Here is a 25,973-nt window from a genome sequence, read left to right as displayed (position 1 = left end):
TTGAACAGTTATTTGTCGTTTTGTGACATCCGCGATGGTTAATTTTAAATATTTTTTGTATTAATAATAAACGAATATTACGTGAGATTCCCACGGAAGTTAAGACCAGTTAACATTTCGTAAATAAAAACGGCATCATTGTCTCGGCACAAGTATTCATTATGAATGACAATGTACGTACTTATTAAAATTACAATAATTTTTTTTTTGTGCTGAAATAAACTGATCACAATATAGCATTCAATACACACGCATTATTTTTATTTTATGCAGTGAAAGTTTAAAACGTGCTGCACATTGGTTGTGGAAAGTTATTGCTTGTTAAAATTTTGAATATTTTTGTATACACTCAAAGAAGTTTTTCATTTTCAATGAAAAACGAAATTCTGGTTTGTCAAAAAGTGTTAACTTAAGGACCAGATAATGTTAAATTTATGGAAATCAAACCAGCCTTACTTGCCCTAAACGAAATAATTTTGAACACACAAAAAAAATTTGTGTTCGATCACGAAATTAATTGATCCAATTAATTTTTAATTGAAATGTCTTAAATCACAGAAATGATAGTATCAATTAAAAAATTAATTGAAAATCAATTAAAAACTTATTTGATCCAATTAAAAAATTACTATTAATACTATTAATTTTGGTGATTGATTTTTGTTTCAATTAAAAAATTTGTTGAATCAATTAAATTTTTAATTGAATATTTTTAAAATCTCAATTAAATCTTTAATTGGAAAAAATTTCGTGAATTTTTTTTTTCTGTCAACTTACGCAGAATATAAAAAAAAGTCTTTCGAAACAACATTTTTGACTAACGAAGCAGTAAAGAATCTAACAAATGGAAAAAATTAAGGACTTTTGAAAATTCTGAAATGTTGTTACGAAATCCTTATTAGACATGAGTTTCGGATTGACAGAATAATTCCTTGCCACACCCGGAGGAGGAATATGAAAATGGGCCATATCGTATAGCCCCCATATAAACCGACGCTCAGATTTGGCTTGCGGAGACTCTTGGAGGAGCAAAATTCATCCGATCCAGTTGAAATTTGGTACACTAATAGAAAAAATTACGTTCCATAGTCGTGAACGGACGGTGACAAAATGAAAAGTCTTAAAATAATCGTTAGACGTTGTTATGGCAACTCCCCCGATGGTGCAATGTGCTAAGGCGATGTTAACGAGTATGGTGAGAAAACACGGGTTCGAGTCACGATAGCGGGAATCTTTTTTTTAATTTTGTTTATAAAGTCGTAACCATAACGTTTTCAGATCATGAACGCTGGTTGTTGTTTTGACATCGCATGGTGTCATTTTATCGTTGTCAGATTGACACCGCCTGTTCACAGTTTGACACCACATGTGTGTTGATTTTTGAAATGAGCACGACGTGCATGCTTTTTGCTATGAGTGTACATGGTGTTTGTGTATGGTCTCTCACAACCCTGCAAAAATTGGTCCAAATCGGGCTATAATTCTATATAGCCCCCATATAAACCGATCCCCAGATTTGGCTTGCGGAGCCTCTAAGTGAAGCAAATTTTATCCGATATGGCTGAAATTTGGTACATAGTACTAGTATATGGTCTTTAACAAACATGCAAAAATTGGTCCACATCGGTCCATAATTATATAAAGCCCCCATATAAACCGATCCCCAGATTTGGCTTGCGGAGCCCCTACGAGAAGCAAATTTCATCCGATCCGGCTGAAATTTGGTACATGGTGTAATTATATGGTCTCTAACAACTGTGCGAAAATTGGTCCACATCGGATCATAATTATATATAGCCCCCATATAAACCGTTCCCCAGATTTGGCTTGCGGAGCCTCTAAGAGAAGCAAATTTCATCCGATCCGGCTGAAATTTGGTACGTGGTGTTATTATATGGTATCTAATAACGATGCAAAAATTGGTCCATATCGGTCCATAATTATATATAGCCCCCATATAAACCGTTCCCCAGATTTGATCTCCGGAGCCTCTTGGAGAAGCAAAATTCATCCGATCCGGTTGAAATTTGGAACTTGGTGTTAGTATATGGCCGCTAATAACCATACCAAAATTGGTCCATATCTGTCTATAGTTATATATAGCCGATCCCCAATCACACAAAAATTGGTCCATATCGGTTCATATTCATGGTTGCCACTCGAGCCAAAAAAAAATCTACTAAAATTTTATTTCTATAGAAAATTTTGTCAAAATTTTATTTCTATAGAAAATTTTGTCAGAATTTCATTTCTATAGAAAATGTTGTCAAATTTTTATTTCTATAGAAAATTTTGCCCAAATTTTACTTCTATAGAAAATGTTGTCGAAATTTTATTTCTATAGAAAATTTTGTCAAAATTTTATTTCTATAGAAGAAATTTTACTTCTATAGAAAATGTTGTCGAAATTTTATTTCTATAGAAACTTTTGTCAAAATTTTATTTCTATAGAAACTTTTGTCAAAATTTTATTTCTATAGAAAATTTTGTCAATATTTTATTTCGATAGAAAATTTTGTTAAAATTTTATTTCTATAGAAAATTTTCTCAAAATTTATCAAATTTAATTATATACGTATTTAATCGGCATTTTTTAGTTTAAGAAGACGGTGTTAGGAAGTTTTAAGATACTTTGCCATCGGCAAGTGTTACCTCAACCCAAGTAATTCGATTGTGGATGACAGTCTTCAGTAGAAGTTTCTACGCAATCCATGGTGGAGGGTATATAAGCTTCGGCCTAGCCGAAATTACGGCCGTATATACTTGTTTTCCTTCAAACTACAAAATTTTCTTTAACAAGTGAAAAATATTATTTATGCCTAATAAATTTTCTTGGATTTGTAGAAAAATATTTACTTATTTTTGTGATATCGACGTGATGCCAGTGTTTGTAATACTATTTAATTAGAATTTTCTAAAAATATTCAAAATTTTCTAAACTTAACCAAAAGTTTTCTTCGTAGTGGGTTCACTGTTTTTTCAGTGTAATAACTCTTTAATCGAGGCACTATTTAGATAAAATTCAGATATAGTTTATCCAAATCTATCAATTAGAAAATTATATTTGAGGCCATTTTACTCAATATCAAAAGTCGATTACACAGAAAAAAAAGTCCTTGCTAAACAGAAGCTTAAACTAACTCATTTATCTAATTTTACAATTATTAATCGAGCTTTATGGACAGATTTAGATTAAGGAACATGATTAATAGAGTCATTGAAAAGAAAACGCCAGATACAAATCTATACACGCCTGGACTGTACATGTTTCGAATCGGGCGAAACATAATAATAATTTTACAATAATTACGCGATTAATAATTATAAAATTAGATATAATGCATTTGGACGTTAATTGCCTGTTTCGGTATCAGGCTATCATGAAATATAACTAATTTATTTATATTAAAAAAAATATTTTGTTTTAGTATTTTTTTTATTTTTTAAGTAATTTTCCCTCAGCCCAATGAAGTTTTCTTTATTTCAAGTATGTCTCAGAAATTTGAATATAAATGTGAATATAAATTTCAATGACCGTACAAATAAGTTCAAACCCTACTAAAGCAGAAGAAAATGTTTGTACACTTCTCAAAAATAGTTAGAATGACATACGGCGTGTTAATATAATCTGGCACCAATATTTTTTCTTTATTTATACTTCATTTTTGCTTTTATGAGGAGGAAGAATTTCGCACTCAAAACAAAGTGAACCCTATATTTCACTAAATTTAAATTCTATTTTAGTTCATGGAATTATAACGTTTTAAGAAAGTTTCCATGACATTATTAATTTTCTGCGTACGTTAGTTAAATTAACTAAAACAGAGGAAAAAATTTGTTATACACAAATGAAGCCTAAAAATTGACTAAATTCGTGTCTCCCACAAAATAGTTCAGAATTTTTTAATATTTGTAAATTTTACCAATAATGAGACCATCTTGAACTTCGTATAGCACTAAAGACATTTCTGCAATTTTGAACTCCAATTTTTTCCGTCAAACTACGAAATTTTCTTTAATAAGTGAAAAATAATAATTTTGTCCAATAATTGTTCTTGAACTTGTGGAAAATTATTTACTTATTTTTGTGAAATCTGCGTGACATATGCACTGAAAAAACAGTGAACCCATCAGGAAGAAAACATAGTTATTTTTAGAAATTTTTTAATATTTTTAGAAAATTTTATGTAAACAGTATTACAAACGCTGACATCGCGCCGATATCACAAAAATAAGTAAATATTTTTCGACAATTCAAGAAAATTTATTAGACATAATTAATTATTTTCACTTTTTAAAGAAAATTTTGTAGTTTGAAAGAAAAACTTGGAGTTCAAAATTGCAAGAATGTCTTTAGTGACATACGAAGTTCATGATGGGCACATTTGTAATAAAATATAAATATAATAAAATATACAAATTTAAAGAAATAATGAACTATTTTGTGAGAAGCACGAATTTAGTAAAACTTTTTACTTCATATGTGTATAATTTTTTCCCGTTTTTTAGTTAATTTAACTAACGTAGGCAAAAATTTATTAGAGTAAAGGAAACTTTCTCCATATATAATAATTCCATGAACTAAAATAAAGTTAAATTGGCTTTAGTGAAATAGAGAGTTCACTTTTTTTTGAGTGTGCGTTTCTAATACAGTTTTTTTAATGAATCTAATGTTTCTAAAATTAACTACAATTGTTTTTCTTAGTGGGTTCACTGTTTTTTTCAGTGTGTCTATTTTAGAAACGAATTATGGACATCTAAAAAAAGAAGAAAAAAAGTTAAATTTTCACAAGAGACAGTTTATTCTTCCCAATTCTTTTTTTTTTTTTTTTTGAATTTGAAGATTTTTCTTTGTGATAAAAGAAATGGATTGGTCTAAAATTCAATTTTCGACTTTGTACCCATAAGCAGAGGTTACATTTAAATATTATGGGAAAGGCATAATGGCTACTATAACTTCTTCAGAATTAATAAAATCGTCTATATTTTTTTTTTTTGGTATATTGCCTAGAAAATTAAAAAGCTTTCAACACTTTCTTTTAGAGGCAATTTTTACTTAAAACATAATATAATTTCTACTTAAAGTCGAGTCTGAATTTGACTGGGAATCAACACCAAAAACATTAACGTAAAGACAACTAATTTGAAATCGGGCAAAATTTTGTTCAGTGTAGAATATCTTATCAAAATCACGTCATAATTCATTATTTCTATAAAATAAATAGTTTACATCTATTTCCAATACACTTGATCGTATCACGATTCTCATATCTTACCCTCAATATAGCACTTTCATTTAAATCATTAAGTTCCTCCAAACTTTCTTTAATCGGATCATCTTTCACAACTGTCGTGGTAGGACCAGCAAGACCTGTAACAAATGACAGAAAAAATGAGTATTATAATATATATAAATAATAAAATATCACAAAAAAAAACAAAAATGATCCAGACAAAAATATTTCTTGTAAAAAAATATACTTAGTTGGTATTTATAAGGAATTCCTTCTCATGATTAAAGTGAAATGAAATAAACACATATGGACGAACATTCATATACATTTCACTTAATTTATAATATTATAATACTAAGCAGTATTATGTAAATTTTAATTTTCTTGAAATGAAAGCAAAGATAAATAGATAACATAGACGACACAATGTGAATGGGGTTGAGAATTGGAAAATACTATAACACATTTGTTTAAATTTATTGCATATATATTCTAAGCGATGGCGTTTATTTTAAAACTAATTGGTATTCAAATGTTCTCCCATAAATGGGGATTGAAATGTTCATTAATATGATTTCGATATGGAATGATAGAAATTATGCGAGACATCATGAGGAATAAATTATTGTTGTTTTTATACCCTCCACCATAGGATAGGGGGTATGTATATTAACTTTGTCATTCCGTTTGTAACACATCGAAATATTGCTCTAAGACCCCATAAAGTATATATATTCTGGGTCGTGATAAAATCCGGAGTCGATCTAAGCATGTCCGTCAGTCCGTCCGTCTGTTAAAATCACGCTAACTTCCGAACGAAACAAGGTCGGATGGTATTGCAAATGGACCATATCGGACCACTTTTATGTATAGCCCTCATATAAACCGACGCTCAAATTTGGCTTGCGGAGACTCTTGGAGGTGCAAAATTCATCCGATCCGGCTGAAATTTGGTACATGGTGTTGGTAACAGGTTGGCTGATAAGTCCCCGGTCTGGCACATAGATGGCTTCGCTAGTATTAAATGCAAATGATTCGTGTCAAAATTTGACGTCTGTAAGTCAATTAGTTTGTGAGATATATCGTCTTTTGTGAAGCAACTTTTGTTATTGTGAAAAAAAAATTGAAAAAAAGGAATTTCGTGTTTTGATAAAATACTGTTTTCTGAAGGGAAAAAATACGGTGGAAGCAAAAACGTGGCTTGATAATGCGTTTCCGGACTCTGCCCCAGGGAAATCAACAATAATTGATTGGTATGCAAAATTCAAGCATGGTGAAATGAACACGGAGGACGGGGAACGCAGTGGACGCCCGAAAGAGGTGGTTACCGACGAAAACATCAAAAAATCCACAAAATGATTTTGAATGACCGTAAAATGAAGTTGATCGAGATAGCAGAGGCCTTAAAGATATCAAAGGAACGTGTTGGTCATATCTTTCATTAATATTTGGATATGCGGAAGCTCTGTGCAAAATGGGTGCCGCGCGAGCTCACATTTGACAAAAAACAACAACGTGTTGATGATTCTGATGATCGTAATACACCCGAGTTTATCCGTCCTATGTGACAATGGATGAAACATGGCTCCATCACTATACTCCTGAGTCCAAACGACAGTCGGCTGAGTGGACAGCGACCGATGAACCGTCTCCGAAGCGTGAAAAGACACAAAAGTCCGCTGGCAAAGTAATGACCTCTGTTTTTTGGGATGTGCATGGAATAATTTTTATCGATTATCTTGAGAAGGGAAAAACCATCAACAGTGACTATTATATGGCGTTATTGGAGCGTTTGAAGATCGAAATCGCGGCAAAACGGCCCCATATGAAGAAGAAAAAAGTGTTGTTCCACCAAGACAACGCACCGTGCCACAAGTCATTGAGAACGATAGCAAAAATTCATGAATTGGGCTTCGAATTGCTTCCCCACCCACCGTATTCTCCAGATCTGGCCCCCACCGACTTTTTCTTGTTCTCAGACCTCAAAAGGAAGCTCGCAGGGAAAAACTTTGGCTACAATGAAGAGGTGATCGCCGAAACTGAGGCCTATTTTGAAGCAAAACCGAAGGAGTACTACCAAAATGGTATCAAAAAATTGGAAGGTCATTGTAATCGTTGTATCGCTCTTGAAGGGAACTATGTTGAATAATAAAAACGAATTTTGACAAAAAATGTGTTTTTCTTTGTTAGACCGGGGACTTATCAGCCAACCTGTTATATCGACTCAGGAGCCCACCCTGAGCATTTTTGCCAAAGACACCATGTGTCTATCTCGTCTCCTTCTGGGTGTTGCAAACAGATGCACTAACTTATAATACCCTGTTCCACAGTGTGGCGCAGGGTATAAAAAGTTTGATACATAGCATCTCTGCTGATCACCCTTAAAGAAAATTAGTTTTTATTATTAAATATTTTTATATTATATTTTATATTTTTATTATTATTTTATATTACAAAAAATATTTTTACTATGGTAGTTCTGGGACTTTTCAAGTGGCATGTGAAATGTTAATGCAATTCTAATTACTATCACCCCAAAAACTATTTGGTATATTATTGTTAGTTTTAATAGGTTAATATTATGCAAATTCCATAGGAATATCTACGGTATTTGTTTTAATAAAAACAAACTGAAACGTCATTTTATAGTTTGATTTTATCGATTGAAAAAAAAAAATGACGATAGGTTTAAACAAACACCTGCGGCATTTCTAATATACCTGCCCACAAAACTTGAGGTATAACCATAACATTTAATATTCCATGAAGATTATGTGCTACGGTATTTCAATTTTAACATGAAATCGTTAAAGTGATAGCAACATTTCAGTGTAAATTTGAAAATAATTTGTGGTGAGAGAAGTTTTCAAAAAAAAACTAAAAAACAGAATAAAATGTTTTGATATGACTCATTGGGCACCCGCTTGGTTGACAGCTAAATGGCTTCTACTTTATGGTTTTTATGTTTGAAAAGGCTAAAAGGAAATTTTGTTATTTGTCATATTGCTAAAATTATCATTACATTCATTGTTTTTGATTAAAATATCAACGCATACAGAATGGGGAAATAGACTCTTGTTAAATAAAAAAAAACACACATATTATGATTGATAAGATTTCAGTAGAGAACAAAGTAGATTTTATTATAGGCTAGACATATTCGATATGGAATTTCTTATCAATTATTTATCGAGAAACTTTTGGAATTTACTTAGTCTTATATTAATGAATACAACTGAAATTGTTCTATGTATGTTAACAACCTTTGCTTCTTCTGACCATTTCATGGCGGCTTCAATACCATTGGGATTGAGACTTTTTTAGCGAGTTCTTCAGCAAGAAAGAACAAAGAAGGACGGTAAAATAAATCTGAAATCCCAAAACTCCTGGTGGTATTTAATTTTAGTTAATGATGATCACTATAAATGATGTTTTTATCCGTCTGTCCATCATAGTAACCATGGCTAGCCATTACATTTTTTTATGGCCTCAATGGTTGTATCTTATCTGAATATGGGGTGTTGTAATGGAGCAGGTTTGTTTACTTTGGTGTTCTTCTTGCAGCCAAGTTAAATGTCATAAAATAGTCAAAAGGAATACCATTAAAGTCTTAATATGTCGTTGTTGTAAATTTCGCCATTAAAGACTACAAGATGATGGTTTTATAACACGGATTTAACATGCAAGGCATTTTAAAAATAGATGCCAAAGTAAAAGAGTTCTAGAGGAGCAGAACTTTTTTTTGTTTATGGCCATTTAAATTTTAGGCTACACTAAAAAACAAATTTGATTCATACAAACATATATGTGAAGCAAGAGACAGCTACACACAAAAAAAAAATAATTCTTTGGTTCGAAACGAAATTTTAAATAAGCGAAATTTTCATTTATTGCTAAAGTTGTTTTTTTGTTTATTATACCCTGCGCCACACTGTGGAACAGGGTAATATAAGTTAGTGCATATGTTTGCAACACCAAGAAGGAGGCGAGATAGACACATGGTGTCTTTGGCAAACATGCTTAGGGTGGGCTCCTGAGTCGATATAGCCGTGTCCGTCTGTCCGTGATCACATTTTTATAATCAAAGTCTAGGTGGCAGTTTTAGTCCAATCGACTTCAAATTTGGCACAAGTATGTGTTTTGGCTCAGAATAGAGCCCTATTGATTTTGGAAGAAATCGGTTTAGATTTAGATATAGCTCCCATATATATATTTCGCCCGATATGGACTTATATGGCCCCAGAAGCCAGAGTTTTACCCTAATTTGCTTAAAATTTTGCACAAGAAGAACAATTAGTACTATAGTCAAGTGTGCCAAATTTTATTGAAATCGGTTCAGATTTAGATATAGCTTCCATATATATCTTTCGCCCGATATGGACTAATACGGTCCCAGAAGCCAGAGTTTTATCCCAATTTGGTTGAAATTTTTCACTACACACAAAAAAATTTTACGAACATTTTTTCAATTAAAATTTTAATTGAGTTTTAAAAAATATTCAATTAAAAATTTAATTAGAAATTATTACAATATTTATTCGAGCTTATTGGACAGGAAGATTAAGGGAATTGACATCATTAAGTTACTGAAAAGAAAATGCCAGATACCCATCTCGCAAGCCTGACTATACATATATGTTTCAGTGTTGGCCACTACACATTTCCATAGTCTTTAGCGAGATCTGGCCGGGTGAGATGATTCAATTTGGTTCTTTTATCTTAATTTCTTATGAAATTTACATACGAGAATTATTCTTCCCAAATTTAACCATTTTTCACCCGCACTGTGCATCATCTTTTCGTATAACTTTACAATCCCTTAATCTTATTTTTAGATTTCGATTTGTTACTACACTAATGTACCAACAAATCGAAATCTATTTTTAAAGACATTGCTGAATTCACCTGATTGGCGAACGATCACACAATGTCTCGTTTCTAGTCAACAACAATTACTGTGATAACTATATGAAACTGGTTTCTAAGGACACAACAACAATTCTAACGACAATATTAGTAATGTTTTTTTCCTTATTTACGACGGGCTCCTCGTAGCTTACTATTTTTACGTTAGCCTGATATCAATGCAGGCTGGTTCAATGTACAAATCATTTAAACTAGAAATTATTACAATATTTATTTAATTGATTCAACAAATTTTTTAATTGAAACAAAAATCAATCACAAAAATAATAGTATCAATTAATTTTTTAATTGGATCAATTAACTTTTCAATTAATTTTTTTATTGATACTATCATTTCTGTGATTGAAGACATTTCAATTAAAAATTATTTGGATCAATTAATTTCGTGATTGAATCAGAATTTTTTTTTTTTGTGTAGGAGTACAATTAGTAGTGTAGTCAAGTGTGTCAAATTTTATTGAAATCGGTTCAGATTTAGATATAGCCCCCATATATATCGATTGACTACAGTGGCCAATCTTTTACTCCGATTTAATTGAAATTTTGCACAGGGAGTAGAATTAGCATCGGTTCAGATTTAGATATAGCTCCCATATATATCGTTCGCCCGATTTACACTCATATGACCACAGTGGCCAATCTTTTACTCCGATTTAATTGAAATTTTGCACAGGGAGTAGAATTAGCATTGTAGCTACGCGTGCCAAATTTGGTTGAAATCGGTTTAGATTTAGTTATAGCTCCCATATATATGTTATTCTGATTTCGACAAAAATGGTCAAAATACCAACATTTTCCTTGTAAAATCGCCACTGCTTAGTCGAAAAGTTGTAAAAATGACTCCAATTTTCCTAAACTTCTAATACATATATATCGAGCAATAAATCATAACTAAACTTTTGCGAAGTTTCCTTAAAATTGCTTCAGATTTAAATGTTTCCCATATTTTATTACTAACATTGTGTTCCACCCTAGTGCATTAGCCGACTTAAAATTTGAGTCTATAGATTTTGCAGAAGTCTATCAAATTCTGTCCAGATCGAGTGACATTAAAATGTATGTATTTGGGACAAACCTTTTTATATAGCACCCAACACATTTGACGGATGTGATATGGTATCGAAAATTTAGATCTACAAAGTGGTGCAGGGTGTAATATATTCGGCCCCGCAAGACTTTAGACTTTCCTTACTTGTTTTTTATTAGGTTTGTTTATCACAATGTTTGTTTGGGGGGAAAGAAATTTATATGAAATGAAAACTTCGTTAGTCTAAAATGTTGTTACCCATAAGAGAAAATCGGGTTTTAATTAAATACACTGGTAGAAAAAGTTTCGTTAATACGATGAATTTCTATGTTGTATTAACGAAATTCTTCATTAAAAGTCAGCCAACGTAGCATTTCGTTATAACAACGTAATTTTACGTTATATTTACGAAACTCTTTATGGAATACATTTCTTAGTATTAACGAATAATTACGTTGCTATTACGTAGCGTTTTCGTTGTATTATCGAATATTATTCATTGTATGAATGAAATTTTTTCATTGTATGGATGCAGCTTATACGTTGTATGAATGAAATTCATTAATTGAATGAATTGCGAACGTTGTATAAATGAATACAAACGTTATATTAATGAAACCTAAGCAATTATTGCATTTGAGTGTAGTCATCGGTAGTGTATTTATTTTTTTTTTTTTTTTGACTTTCACTTAAGAAAAACGTGTTTCATTAATATAACCAAAAACCAAAACACAAAATTGTCTTTTAACGATTGATTTCGTTGTATTAACGATCACTTTCGTTCTTATAACGAAAACTTTCGTAATATTAACGAAAAATAATCAACGAAGCCCGTTCGTTAATAGTACGAAACATTTTTCTATCAGTGTAAATATTTCATTTTAAAATGGAATTTGTTTTTCTTTTTATTTATAATTAGTAAGAAAAGCATATAAGTTTTTTGCCACATAACTTTTTAACAAATTGGAGTAATATCGATAAACCTGAATTTGTGATAATCGTTTCAACGATTGTCTCTAAATTTTTTTATTTGTTTTTAAAGAAAATTTTATACACTAATAGAAAAAGTTTCGTTTTATTAACGAAATGTGTCGTTAAAAGTCAGCCAATGAAACAAATTCGTTAATACAACAAATTTTTTCGTTAATATACCGAATTTTCTGCAAATCAACGTAACGTTTCGTACTATTAACGAATATTTTCATTTTATTAATGAAAACGTTTCGTTATATCAATGAACATTTTTCGTTGACTGACTTTTAATGAAATTTTCTTTGTGTGTAGCGTCAAAAATTAGCTTGTCTAAAAATTCGTTACCCAGAAACTAAAAACAAATTAAATAAAGAAATACGCCCGATCACATTATTAGAGGAATATTTATGACGCACAGGAAAATTTTACAACTTCAACGGAACTTCTTTGTATTTTCAAATAAGCAATTGCGTACTTTTTATGAAGAAATTTTAACGCAGAATGTTTCGTAATAACTTCTTAACAAAAATCATGAAAAAATTCATTACAAAAATTAATGAAAATTTCTTTGTGTTAATGAATAATCTACAAAGACTAGTTAATGAAGTAAGTCTCGTCAAATTTATGAAGAGAATTCTTCCGATGTAGCCACATTTGTGAAGACTATCGACAACACTTTTCAATTTTAACTAATACCACAGAAATATATCTTGCGCCAAAGATAAAAATCTTATTTTGCAAAATTTATTTCTATAGAAAATTTTGTAAAAATGGGAATTCTACAGAAATTTTTATTTCTATAGAAAAATTTGTCAAGATTTTATTTCTATAGAAAATTTTTGTCAAAATTTTAGTTCTATAGAAAATTTTTTCAAAATTTTATTTCTATAGACATTTATTTCTATAAAAATTGTGAAAAACCTGTTAGTTGAAGAATATTTTGAAACATCTACTAAAATATCAAGAATTCTACCAATCTACCATACAGTAAAAAAATGAACCATATTTGATAGAATTCTACCAACTGTGGCAGCCGCGTTTGGTACCTAGCAAAAAAAGAGCTTCCAAAAAAGTAGTTTGAATCTCCAACTTGTGATCCGGAAGTAGTGCAAACGTGGATACACAAAAACAATTTTACGAAAATTTTTCCAATTAAAGTCTTATTTTAATTTAATTTTAATATTTTTTAAGACTGTTAAATAAAAAATTTAATTGATTCAACACATTTTTAATTGAAACAAAAATCAATCACAAAAATTAATTGATTTTTAGTTGGATCAGTTAATTTTTTAATTGACTTTCAATTTAAAATTTGATCAATTAATTTCATGATTGAAGACGAAAAATATTTGTTTGTGTGTAGTCTCCAATGAATTTTACATGGGCTTGTCATGGGACGGAAGTACTTTATTTTCGGATCCTTTGAATGAGAAAATTAAAAAAAAAAATTAAAATTAAAATTAAAAAAAAACAAGCAAAAAAAATTTCGCCGAATTTCACTTTTTAATTACACATGTTTTATTACACTTCTATATTCTAATATGATCGTAATATGACACCAAGGCCTAACATTCTAACTACTTCTCGAGATGTTCTTTACTAGTATTAAAGAAAAAATAAAAAAACGGTTCAAATTTTTTATCAAATATTATTTTATTCATAAGACTTTTTTTGTTTTTTACATCGTTTTTATTTTATTATTTATAACTTTCAGTGTATATATTTGTAGAAATATATATTTTTTTAACTCAATAAATAAATTGAAAATGCTAATAATTCGCAAACCCTTCTCAAAAGAACTTCCATGGAAGTGGAAAAGTCAATAGGTACAAATTCGAATACCCACGGGTGTGAAATTTTCCATTTTATTTTCTTTATTTTTTTACTTTTTTGTTAATTATCTATTCATTTTGCAAAATTTAATTGTAAAAATTTTAAATTTTCGCGTTAACCCGCAAAATATCTTATTTTCTAAGACTGTGTCAAAAGAACTTCATTCGAAGTGGAAAAAATTGATAAATAATCCCGGGGGACAACTTCCAATTTTTCGCTGGGTATTGATTCTGAGCCAAAAATGCAGCTTATTTAAAATAAAGACATTTGTACAAAAAAAAAATATCTACCTTTAAATCTAGGCTATATAAATTTAAAATTGGGATACACATCCGATTTATCCAATTTTCGTTCACTTTTTGATTAACAAAGGTATTTATGTATTTATACCAATAAAAATCCAAGTTATAGCAGATAATTCAAGGCAATACATGGTTTTTTATTAAAAAAAATTAAAAATTAAATTAAAGATGCAGAAATTCTCAAAATAAGTATTAACCTATTTTTGAAGTTTTTTTTATTTTTAATCCAAAGATTGAATATAGCAGTTAATTTAAAGATTATTTCTTAAATGAAAAACTTGTGTTTTACTTTAAGGCAGGGCTGCCATTTTGGTTTGATGGGACCAAACTTGGTCCAAAAAAATTATTAATTTTTAAATTTGGTCCAATGGTCGGACCAAATGGAATTTGGTGGATTTTAGTCCATTTTCATTCAAATCGGTAATTTTTTTTTAAATTTTCTATGGAAATAAAATTTTGACAAAATTTTCTGTAGAAATAAAATTTTGACAAAATTTTCTATAGAAATAAAATTTTGATAAAATTTTGACAAAATTTTCTTTAGAAATAAAATTTTGACAAAATTTTCTATAGAAATAAAATTTTGACAAACTTTTCTACAGAAATACAATTTTAACAAAATTTTCAATAGATATAAAATTTTGACAAAATTTTCTGTAGAAATAAAATTTTGACAAAATTTTCTGTAGAAATAAAATTTTGACAAAATTTTCTATAGAAATAAAATTTTGACAAAATTTTCTATAGAAATAAAATTTTGACAAAATTTTCTGTAGAAATAAAATTTTGACAAAATTTTCCATAGAAATAAAATTTTGACAAAAATTTCGGCTTAAATCTACTTTAGTACAAGTGGTCCGATTGGTCCAATTTTTGGTCAGCGTGTAGACTTTTCGATTCTAAACACAAAATGTAATATATACCACTTTTTGGCGGAAAGGCCAATTTTCGGAGTTACGGGCCCCTAAAGTTTCATTGCCACGTATAATGGATTTAGTATCGCACATAATCATCCTAAAAGTAATATATTTAGAATAACATGGACCCGGAGAGGTCCTGGGTTCGCGTTAGCCCACTTTGGACTCTGTACATAGGAGAAAGTCTCAAATCCGGTTAGACCACTTTGGACCCTGTCCATAGGAGAAAGTCTCAAACTCCGGCCGAAGGTCGGCTACCTATCCTCTTTGGGTTCGCGTTAGCCCACTTTGCACCCTGTCCATAGGAGAAAGCCTCAAATCCCGGCCGAAGGTACGCTCTTCCCACAAAATTTTTACTTAATATTTTCTGCTTAAAATGTACTATTTTTACCAAATACGCAAAAAAACTGAATTTTGTTCATTTCATGAAAAATTGCTGTCAGAATTAAGAAAATTATAAAGGATTTTCAGATGTCGATATCTCGAAAACTAGGCTTTTCCGCCAAATTTTTTACTTTACATTTTCGATTAAATCCCTTCTCCTACACTCAAAAAAAATTTTTTGTTTATTTTTAACAACTTGTGCTAAAGTAGATTTGTTCCAAATTTTCTATTGAAATAAAATTTTGACAAAGTTTTCTATGGAAATAAAATTTTGACAAAATTTTCAATGGAAATACAATTTTGACAAAATTTTCTATAGAAATAAAATTTTGACCAAATTTTCTATTGAAATAAAATTTTGACAAAATTTTCTATAGAAATAAAATTTTGACAAAGTTTTCTGTAGAAATAAATTTTTGGAAAAATGTTTGTCCAAAATAAAAATTAATTGTGGCAACGCTGCTTTATGGGCATGTTTGTAGCAACCATGTTATTTTCTCGGAAATACACCATTTCCGAGGATAACATGGTAACATAACAAGTATTAAAAATCCGTGGCAACACTGTGTCGTTAGCCGCCAAAGAACAAAACTTTGATTATTTTTGGGTTTCACAAGGCGTATACCAACAGACGCGCTATGGCAGTGTATTTCCGTGGTGCTAACATGTTTTTTTTTTAGGTTATATACTGCATTGCTACGTTTTGTTCTGTAATTTTTGCAAGTGTACTACAAGATTAATCGATCACACCGTAATTGATTCGTTAGCACTATGATAACATATAAATAAACAAGGAAACAAAAACAAAACAAAAGTCAACTTACCACTTTCAATTGAGAAAATAAATAAGAATGAAAACAAGAAAATATGTGCGAACCTCCAAATCATATTGAATGAGCTTAAAGCAATATATTATAAATCAATAATCTTAAAAAAACACACAATCACACACACAATTGTTTCACAGATTGTTTTGAAACACCAGGGACTAGATACTGTTAACGAAATTTTCAATTCCAACGGATATATGAATCGCCGCGATATGTGGTAGCAAAACCACAATGCTTGAGTTGTGTTGTTGCCCGCCGCACCCGCTAGCAAACTCCTTAATTTTTTTTTCAACCTCAACAAAGTAGGTATTAAAACGTCAACTTTGCACGCAAAAAAAATTGATTATTTTTAACACTGTCTGAGTATATTTTGGCTCTTCTTTTGTTTAAACAAGTAAATCTAGATATTACGATGATAAATGGTCGGAAATAATTTACGTGGAGTGCGCCAATAAGAATGAAATCAAATAACGCAATGTGTTCTCGCTTTGCCGAACAAGATAATTAAAACACAACCGTTATGATCGAATGTAAATATACAACTAACAATGTTCATAGAGCGAGATCAAGAAGTTTTCGTTTGTTTGTGTTTTTATCTGGAATTACTCTTAAGATAATTTACCAAACAAATGAATAAGCTCCACTCATTCTCTCACTCAATTGTTTGGGGGGGAATCCACGAACATTTTTTGTACTAACATGAAAACACTTAGCCCCCATATAAAAACGACTAACAAAAAATGCTTTAAAAAAAGTTTTCTCTTGTCAGGTGTGGGGTTCGAACCCACGCTCCCTCTCGGGAACCAGAGCTTAAATCTGGCGCCTTAGACCGCTCGGCCAACCTGACTTGTAATCGACGTATGCACAATCATCAATAAAAGTCAGAGGCTAACACACATCACATACAGATAGATAGCTGTGTGCGTCACATCTAAACAAAACGAATACGCATACAGAGAGAATGTGTTTTCCTACTCTCTGGCGCATCAGTGTTGCCATTATATGAGGAAGCTAAAAATAGACTATGCTTGTGGTGTTATAAGTTGTTGAGGTATCCGGTTTAAACAGAGGGCACTAGTAAGTAGACACAAAATGTGTCTTATGGAAGTTATATTAAACATAAGGGTGGGTATTTATATCGAAGTTAACCCTTAATTTATGAGGTGAATGTTTTTTAGCACATCCAAAGAGGTGGTTATAAATTTTACAGTTTGTTGTTACTAACTTACTTACTTAATAAAATCGATTAACACTTAATTTCCCTTGGATTGTGTCTCTTAAAGAAGAGAATGCGGAAATACGAATAAAAATTTTGTTTTTATTTTTTATTTTTGGATCAAAATTGTATTTTATACACCTCTACTGTCCATGATTTATTGCTAAATTATTATAGAAACGTATTATTCAATTAGTTTCTTAGCTGAAAATAAAACAATTAAAAGTAACCCAATAAACACAGGATGAGCGTTTTTCAACTGCAACAACTTTTCAGTTTGAGGGTATATGGAAACTTGTTTGTAAGATTGGTTGTATAACAAATCTCATTACAATTCGGAAAATTTTAAATTGATTTTATAATGGATATTTGTACGCTGCCGAATAGACAAATTTATGTTGGCCATCAAGCCGGCGGAGGCAATAATTTAGTGTCAGCCGTCGCCGAAAAAAATGGATCGGCTTCATTCTCAGTTTATGAATTTTTCATCCAAGTTGAGCCAACATATAATAGAAATATGTTTTTATTTTATTTTAAATTAATACCCCGAACTGTTTTTAATGCGATAACTGAGAAAAGAAATACAAAAATTCTTTACCTAAAATGCACTAGTAGTAGTAGTTGTATGTTCACTAGGAATGATAACTAGTGAACATACAACAAAAAAATAAATGATCAATATAAAATAATTTTGTCCAAATTCCATTATACCCAAAAATGATCCAAATTGTCATGTTAAGAATAAAAAATCATAGCGACAAACTCATAAAAAATTCTCGACAAAAGACAAGTTTTTTCAAAATTATTAAAAGTAAAATTTTTAATTTCGGTTATAATCCCTAGTTAAAAACTAATAAAGGAAAAATATAGGCTTGGTTTGATCGCTAGATAAATATCTGAATAAGATCAATAAAAAATGTTAGTTTTTCCTGCATGTAAAACATACTGATACAGGTTTTCTAAGTAGAAATAATTACTAAGTCATTACAAATATTTCAATTTCTATTTACTATGTATACCAAATTTCAAAATGTTTAGCCTAATGAAGTTAATGCAATTCATACGCTAGTTATTTATATAAAATTTAAATTTAATTCATCTCTATTTGGTGTATAATCGGGTAGCAATTCCCATATCTTCATACGCCATCGTTGTCTTCTCTCTTCAGTCTCTTTTTCCAGTTGCAAAATTTGTGGCAAACGTTGCCAACAATCCAATACTTTCCATTTCAAATGCCTAGAAAAACAAGAAAAAAAGCAAAAATTATCACTGAATATATTATGGTTACAATTTAATTCCTACCATTCATGATGTAATGTGGCCTGTTTCATTTTTGTGTCTTCAATCGCCCGCATACACTTGGTGTAGCTAAGCCATTTTTTAAAAGTCGTTTCTGTCAACTTTAATTCAAAATAGTCCACAGCCACATTATGTTTACTTCGTTCCTGCTCCGTATAGTAGATCCACAAATGAATATATCTACGTTTCAATATGCGATCATATAATTCATCAGCTTTTTGACAGCGACGTGCCTTCGTAATGCGATATATACTGAACCAAGCTTGAAAATAAGTCCTTTTGTATAGAGTTCGACGTAATTGTTCACATTTTTGTATATTATCTTTTTTACGCCGTAAAATCCTTTTGAAACCCTCCATTCCAATACGTTTCAGAAGCATGCGTCGATAGAACTCTTGAGCTTTACGCAGATTTTCAATATAGCGTTGACGTTCACGTTCTTTAATAATTTTAGCCATTTTCTCTTGTCTCCGTTTTTCTTTCAAAGCCTCAATTCTTTGGCGTTTAGCTTCTTCGTCCTCAAGGCGCTAAAAATATTTGATTAATAAATGAATTCAAATAAATTATCAAATTATTATAAAGATTATCCCTCATGTTCCGAAATTCTGAATCGCAAAATTTTCATTTGGCCATAATTTCTTAACCGTCAAACTTATAAACATAAATATTGGTAATACAGTTCTTTTTAAGGAGAAGTTGAAATCAAAATTGTATTTGAGTCCCAGAGCATCTCTATTTTTTCGTTACAAGAAAAATAAATTCTTGCGAATTGCGATTACGTTTATCGGAACATGGAGGTATATAGCTCTTTTATAGATTTCAAAGGAGGTTACTTTTTTATTATTCTAAAAAACTACCTTTGCTTCTTCAGCTGCCAATTTCTGAGCTTCTTTTTCGGCTTCCTGTTGAAGACGACGTTGTTTAGCCTGCTCATGTTTTATACTCCTTTCCAAAGCTCTTTCTTGCATTGTTTGTAGGAACTTTGGCATTAACATGGCCTTGCATTGGAGATTATCTAAACGTTCGTCTTCTTTGTCTCGAAGATTTCCTATCAATTGAAGACATTTTGCTTTGGCCTTAGACTTGGCATCTCCCGAACGTATAACAGACTTTAATTCATCTTTAAGCTCCATGCGAGCTTCCCTAGCTTCTTCGGATAATTTACTAAGTTTCAATTCCATTATAATACGTTCCTGTCTTTCCAATTTAACCCGTTGTAGATCAATAATATCTTGTTGAATTTTAATCCTGAATAGAAAATATTTGAGATTTTACATTGAAATTTTATTAGAAAATTTTAACTATGACTTACTTGTTTTGATATTTCTTATTTATGCGTATATTTCCTGCTGCATCTTTTCTATTTGTGGTCTCAACGTCTGTGCATTCTCCATCGCCATTTCCCATCTTTTGTGCCTTTTGGCATTTTTTCTGTCGACTCTTCTCAATGCGTATTTTGTCTAGGAATATATTGATTCGTCGCACTCGATCTGCATGTGAATCTGCGTGCTCCCTTTCGATTTTCTCTACATGGGTGAAATGAACCCACTTCAGAAAATATTTGCGTAATATTGGAATCCTTGGATAAGACTTTTCTTCAAAAAGTTCTTCTATGATTTTATTCTGCTCTTGACTAGATGATGTTTCATCTTCAGTGGTTGTAGAAATTACAGAAATATGAGATTGTTTTCGTTGTACTGGAGAAGGAGAACGAAGTCTAATAAAAGTTTTAGGCATTTTCCCTCTTACTTCCAATATGTCACTATTTTCTTCGCTGGGAATATGTTGGAATCCATTTCCTTTCCCAACTAAAGGCTCATCTTCCTTTTCCTCTTTAGTAGAAATGTTCAAGAGCTGCATTGTTATCTCGGCTTCATTTTCAGGTATAGTTGATAACCTTGTCTCCTCTTCTTCAATTTGTAATTCTAGTAAAGCTTCCTCAGCCAATTCCGATATTACAGAATCAATGCCATCGCTAGTATTTGAGCAAGTCGAATTTTCCCTTTGAAATTGACATACACTGACTTCTTCATCGAAACGTACACAGCGCAATTGTAGGCCATTATTCTGTTCAATATTTTCTCGCAAAGGCTTTAAAACCTCATCAGTATCGGCCAAAGGACTGGGGGTATCTTTACGCGGAGAACTGGAGCCACCTCTCTTATCATTTTCAACAAATAAACGCATTTCCGGAAATCTTTCAATGATATCATCCATTTTATCACTAAGCGATACTGAAACAACACTCAATATTTTCTCTGAGTCCACAGTAGAACCCTCGGATTCTTTCAATATATTGGAACATTCTGTTTTGATAAATTCTTCTCTTGCCAATTGTTTTAATTCTTTCTCGACTTCCTGCTTAAATAAATCATTGACCTCATTTAATGCGTCCATAGGTGTACTATAGAAATCCTCTATGTGCTTGTGGGATGATTCCAAACTTTCCATTATACCTTGATTGTCTATTAGTAATGAATGTACCTTTTTCTCAGATATGCGATTAAGTTTACTTTGTTTTTGTAAATGTTGGCGAAATTGCTGGAGTTGATTCTCAATGTAGCGTTCCTCCACAGCCACATTGTGAGATTTACAAGTATCTATGGTTTTGCTAAACGCCACGGTAGCCAATGGCAATTTACGAGGTATTTGTTTAAACTGTAGATACGGAAGGAATATTACAATTGCAAAAGATTTTAACATTTCCTATCTACTCAACTCACCATTCGATGTCTCATATCCATAACCATTACTGGATCTAGATTTGTTTCAGGTTTTATTTCGCCGTTTAAAATGTTTTGTTGATGTTTATCAATATAATCGATTTCTATGAAACGTTTTACAGTTTCACTTTTGATTTTTGCAGAATTTCCACTGCCGTGTCGTTTACGTATACGATCCCAACGAGTATCCTTGGTTTGAGATGATGCTTTTTCTCGTTTTATGTGTGTCATTTTAAAAGTTTTTTTTTGTTTTTTAATAATATTCGATTGAAATTTTTAATAAAGCTTGTCTGCTTGTCGTTTAGTTTCTTTGGACAATTTTTTTTTTGAATAACAAATGCCGTTGCTAAGGGTGACATTATCATGGAAAAAACTAAGGGAGTTATGTGTCAAGTGAAATGCTAACACACATATTGCTTTGAAACCCACAAATGACCATTCAATGAACATATTTTTATCTACAGGCCGGTACTATGTTCGATTTCCGCTGTTAAATCCCATATAAAATGAAAACTTAATACTTAATACCCACCTTTAAGGTGAGTACTAACATAAGTTTGAGTTTAGCCGCTAAAATCAAAAATAAATCTATTACAGCAGAGTAACATAATAACTTTTTTGGTAAATTTTTTTATAACTTAAGGCCGGTACTATGTTCATTCTTGCGAAAAATTTTTAAGGAAACCATTATTTCGCACATAGAAAGCGGCGTTTTTTTAGGTAGCTTGGAGCGCTATTTTACAGGGAGCGATATTGGATTAAGTTGGTGGTTGTTGCTTGTTTTTACAAAATAACATATTATTTTTCCTTGGGCAATTGATCTGCTATTCCTTTGATCCTTTGTATAGTTTCGGAACAAAAATGTGGTCCGTGTTTGATTTATAAACCCGCCCAAATAGTTTTTAATAAATAAATTATTTCATAATTCACATTGCAAATGGCGCCGTGCTATAAACGTCAGTTTTTCAACACGAAAAAACAAAGTATCACAAATGGAAAAAATTTCGCAAATTTTTCGCATTTTTTGGTTTTGTATGGAGTTTCAACGCGAAAACCGAACAGAGTACCGGCCTTTAAGGTGAGTACTATGTTCGATGTTTTCACCAAAACACTAAATTAAAAGTACAAATATATTTATGAAGACGATTATATTTTGATCAAGTCTTACCAAATAATGGATGGAAAAGATCCAAGGAATTGATTGCAACTAATTTTATATTTCTAAATTAATTAATTAAAAAAGTAACCGTGAAAACAAGCTGGTTTTCAGCTTGAAAACTGAACATAGTACTCAGCTTTAAGGCCGGTACTATGTTCATTCTTGCGAAAAATTTTTATGGGAACCATTATTTCGCACATAGAAAGCGGCGTTTTTTTAGGTAGCTTGGAGCGCTATTTTACAGGGAGCCATATTGGATTAAGTTGGTGGTGTTGCTTGTTTTTACAAAATAACATTTTATTTTTCCTTGGGCAATTGATCTGCTATTCCTTTGATCCTTTGTATAGTTTCGGAACAAAAATATGGTCCGTGTTTGATTTATAAACCCGCACAAATAGTTTTTAATAAATAAATTATTTCTTAATTCACATTGCAAATGGCGCCGTACTATAAACGTCAGTTTTTCAACACGAAAAAACAAAGTATCACAAATGGAAAAAATTTCGCAAATTTTTCGCATTTTTTGGTTTTGTATGGAGTTTCAACGCGAAAACCGAACAGAGTACCGGCCTTTAGTGGGGAAATATCCAAAGCAACAACAGTTTATTTTCTTTAAAATGAATTATTAAAGAAAAGTAATCGCGAAAAAATGGCTGTCTTAGCGCGATAATGCCAACTTAATACTGGCCTTTAACCCTGCCAGCATTTCAAAGTTCCATTTCATCCTCATCGCTACCACAGACTCGTAAATGTCACCACAACCATCGCGAACTGTGATGGGGGAAGCATATCAAAAAGTACAAAATGTACATGAAAGTATTTTGCCATCACTACTGTTAGAAGAGCCATTTTATTTTTTGTGAAACGCCAAGCGCAACCAGCTTGTTATATTTTATTTAAATAAAAACGAAAATAAAGTTCTGAAAACATAGATATTACGCTTAAAATTGTGAAAGGTATATGGTGAACAATTTTCGACTTTCCAAGTAGAATAAAGTGATCTTTTTTCAAATATTTTTCCAGGCACGCTGTCTCCATCGAAAATAAACAAACTGACTGATAGACGCTGCAATATGTAACTTGATACTTAAAACTCAACATCATTCTTTTATTAATGCAAAAAATTATGTTAAATGTGATGAGATAAACCGAAAAATGTTATATTTATAACCCTTTCCGACCTATAGCCGATCCACGTGATAGATTTTCCTAAATTTTTGAATTCTGTTATTTATGTGTACATAGAACATTTTAAATTAATAAGTTTGTTCAGTTTGATCCTGTATCCTGTTTTTTCAGGATACGCACAATTGTTGCCGTCCGGTAAATTCCGGTAAAAGTCCGGACGTAAAAATATCAAAAAACACAAAATAATCACGAAGTTACTGTTTGCATACAATATTTAATATGTTTTCTTATTGAAAACAGTTGTTTGATGAAATATTCTACAACTTAAATAATTTTAATTTATTTGCAAACTTACATCTTCCACTAATTTTTACAAATGCGCAAAGTACACTGCTGAAACTACAAAATTAATATAAAAAACAAACATTTATAACGGTTTTTCACATTCTTAGACAAAGAGAGAGCATATACAATTATTTTTTTGCCGCTCTTATCGCAGTACGTCATATATTAAAGAAATTATAGAGATTTAAACTTACCCGCACAATTGTGCGTACACGGTCGGAAAGGGATAAGAAATTATAAATGTTTAATCAAATCAATAAACATCTACACAATCATGTTTTACATGACCACAATGATTCTTCTACAATTACCTTAAAATGCACTTTTTCTGATAGTTTGCAGGGGTTCTTATTGGCGTCCTTCGAAATTGATCTAAATAGGCACCTAATAATTGCACTGATGAGAAACTTTTTCGTAGTAACTTGGCGTGGTACAACTTCTCAATAGTGACGGCGCTTTTCCGACGAGTTTTTGATGTCGTATATGATTGTTTTCGACGTAGTGGGGATTCTCAGAAGCGCCCCCAAATTCAAAAAATATTGGCAAGGAAGGTGGGTATTAAGTTCGAGTTTAGCCGCTAAAATCGCTAAAGTGAAAATTAAATTAGTAAGAAAAATGCATGAAATTATACATATTTGTTGCAAATTTTATTATAACTTGATGGGGAAAAGCCCAAAGCAAATTTTCACAAAGTTTGTATTCCTTAAAATGGATGATTAAAGAAAAGTAATCGTAAAAAAAAGTCGTTTTTAGCGGCTAAACTCGAACCACCTTTAACTGGTTGGTCTAGTTTAGATCCATTTGTTGGATGTAAAACCAATCCCAATAAACACAAACGTTTGAAAAATGCTAAATTTCAAAAATTGTTCAAACATTAGTGTAATGGATTAGTGTAATATTCAAGTTGAGAAATTGTTGAGAAAATCGCGTTCTCAACAAAAAACAGACATTACCCTCAACAGCAAAATTAAACACATTAAGGTGGGTACTATGTTCGGTTTTCGAGTTGAAAATCACTTTATTTTCGCGATTACTTTTCCTGAAATAATCAAAATTATAAATTAAAACCAAAATATTCCTGTAAAGTCTTATCGAAATCTAGGGGAACAAGAAACTGCGCATCAATTGAATTAATTTATCTGCTTCATATTGAACTGTTTTATTAAAGTAACCGCGAAAATTTCAACTCGAAAAGCGAACATAGTACTTACCTTTAAGCGGTACTCTGTTTGTTGGTGCGAAAAAAGTTCCACTCAATCCTTGTTTCGCGTTGAAAAATGATAGTGTTGACAATATATTTTGAAAAAAAAAACAGCCATTTTGGAACTTTTTCGCGTTTATTTCATCGAAATGTATTGACAACATCGCAAAATGTCACGAAATGATTACATATACATAGGCAACTAGTGGCTCGATTTACACACATACACGCATACATAATAATTAAATTGAAAAAGAAGAAGCAGAAGTTATTTTACTTTGGATTTAAAAAATCTAATTTTACAATGCTTTACAATTTTATTTTTTGGACATAGCAATTAATTCTTGTGATTCCATTCATTGCTACCCCTGTACTATACATGTTGGTTAAAGTTCTAATGCTTGGTTGGTTGAAGTCAATTGCTGTACTCCTTTTGTTAACATTTTGTTTTGTGTTTGTTATCCCGATGCCCAGTAC

The 25,973-nt window shown here is 31.1% G+C and overlaps 2 protein-coding genes and 1 non-coding gene across 3 annotated transcripts in view; all 3 read right to left on the bottom strand.

Moving 5' to 3' along the window:
* The window catches only part of LOC142222443 (uncharacterized), a 38,433-nt gene extending 21,473 nt beyond the window's left edge, over positions 1-16,960 (bottom strand). Inside the window, exons 1-2 of the mRNA XM_075292586.1 lie at positions 16,420-16,960; positions 5,277-5,371 (exon numbers count right to left, since the gene is read on the bottom strand). Of these exons, the coding sequence (XP_075148701.1) occupies positions 5,277-5,371; positions 16,420-16,483 (159 nt within the window). The 5' untranslated portion in view covers positions 16,484-16,960. The remainder of the gene's footprint in view (positions 1-5,276; positions 5,372-16,419) is intronic.
* A 228-nt stretch (positions 16,961-17,188) lies between these two features.
* On the bottom strand, positions 17,189-17,272 carry TRNAL-UAA (transfer RNA leucine (anticodon UAA)). Its single transcript has one exon. It is a non-coding gene; the product is annotated as a tRNA-Leu (tRNA).
* Positions 17,273-18,622: 1,350 nt separating this feature from the next.
* LOC142222437 (uncharacterized) lies at positions 18,623-22,155 on the bottom strand. The gene is made up of 5 exons (XM_075292580.1): positions 21,664-22,155; positions 20,253-21,598; positions 19,798-20,188; positions 18,944-19,467; positions 18,623-18,877 (listed from the first exon to the last, which is right to left on the bottom strand). Exons 1-5 carry the CDS (start codon positions 21,892-21,894, stop codon positions 18,715-18,717), a joined length of 2,655 nt encoding a protein of 884 aa, XP_075148695.1. The 5' UTR covers positions 21,895-22,155; the 3' UTR covers positions 18,623-18,714.
* Positions 22,156-25,973: the final 3,818 nt, after the last annotated feature.

Source organism: Haematobia irritans, chromosome 1, assembly GCF_050003625.1.
Source record: "Haematobia irritans isolate KBUSLIRL chromosome 1, ASM5000362v1, whole genome shotgun sequence".
NCBI classification, from domain to species: Eukaryota; Metazoa; Arthropoda; class Insecta; order Diptera; family Muscidae; genus Haematobia; species Haematobia irritans.
Note: the sequence above shows the minus strand (reverse complement) of the source record. Positions and strands in the feature narration are given on the sequence as shown.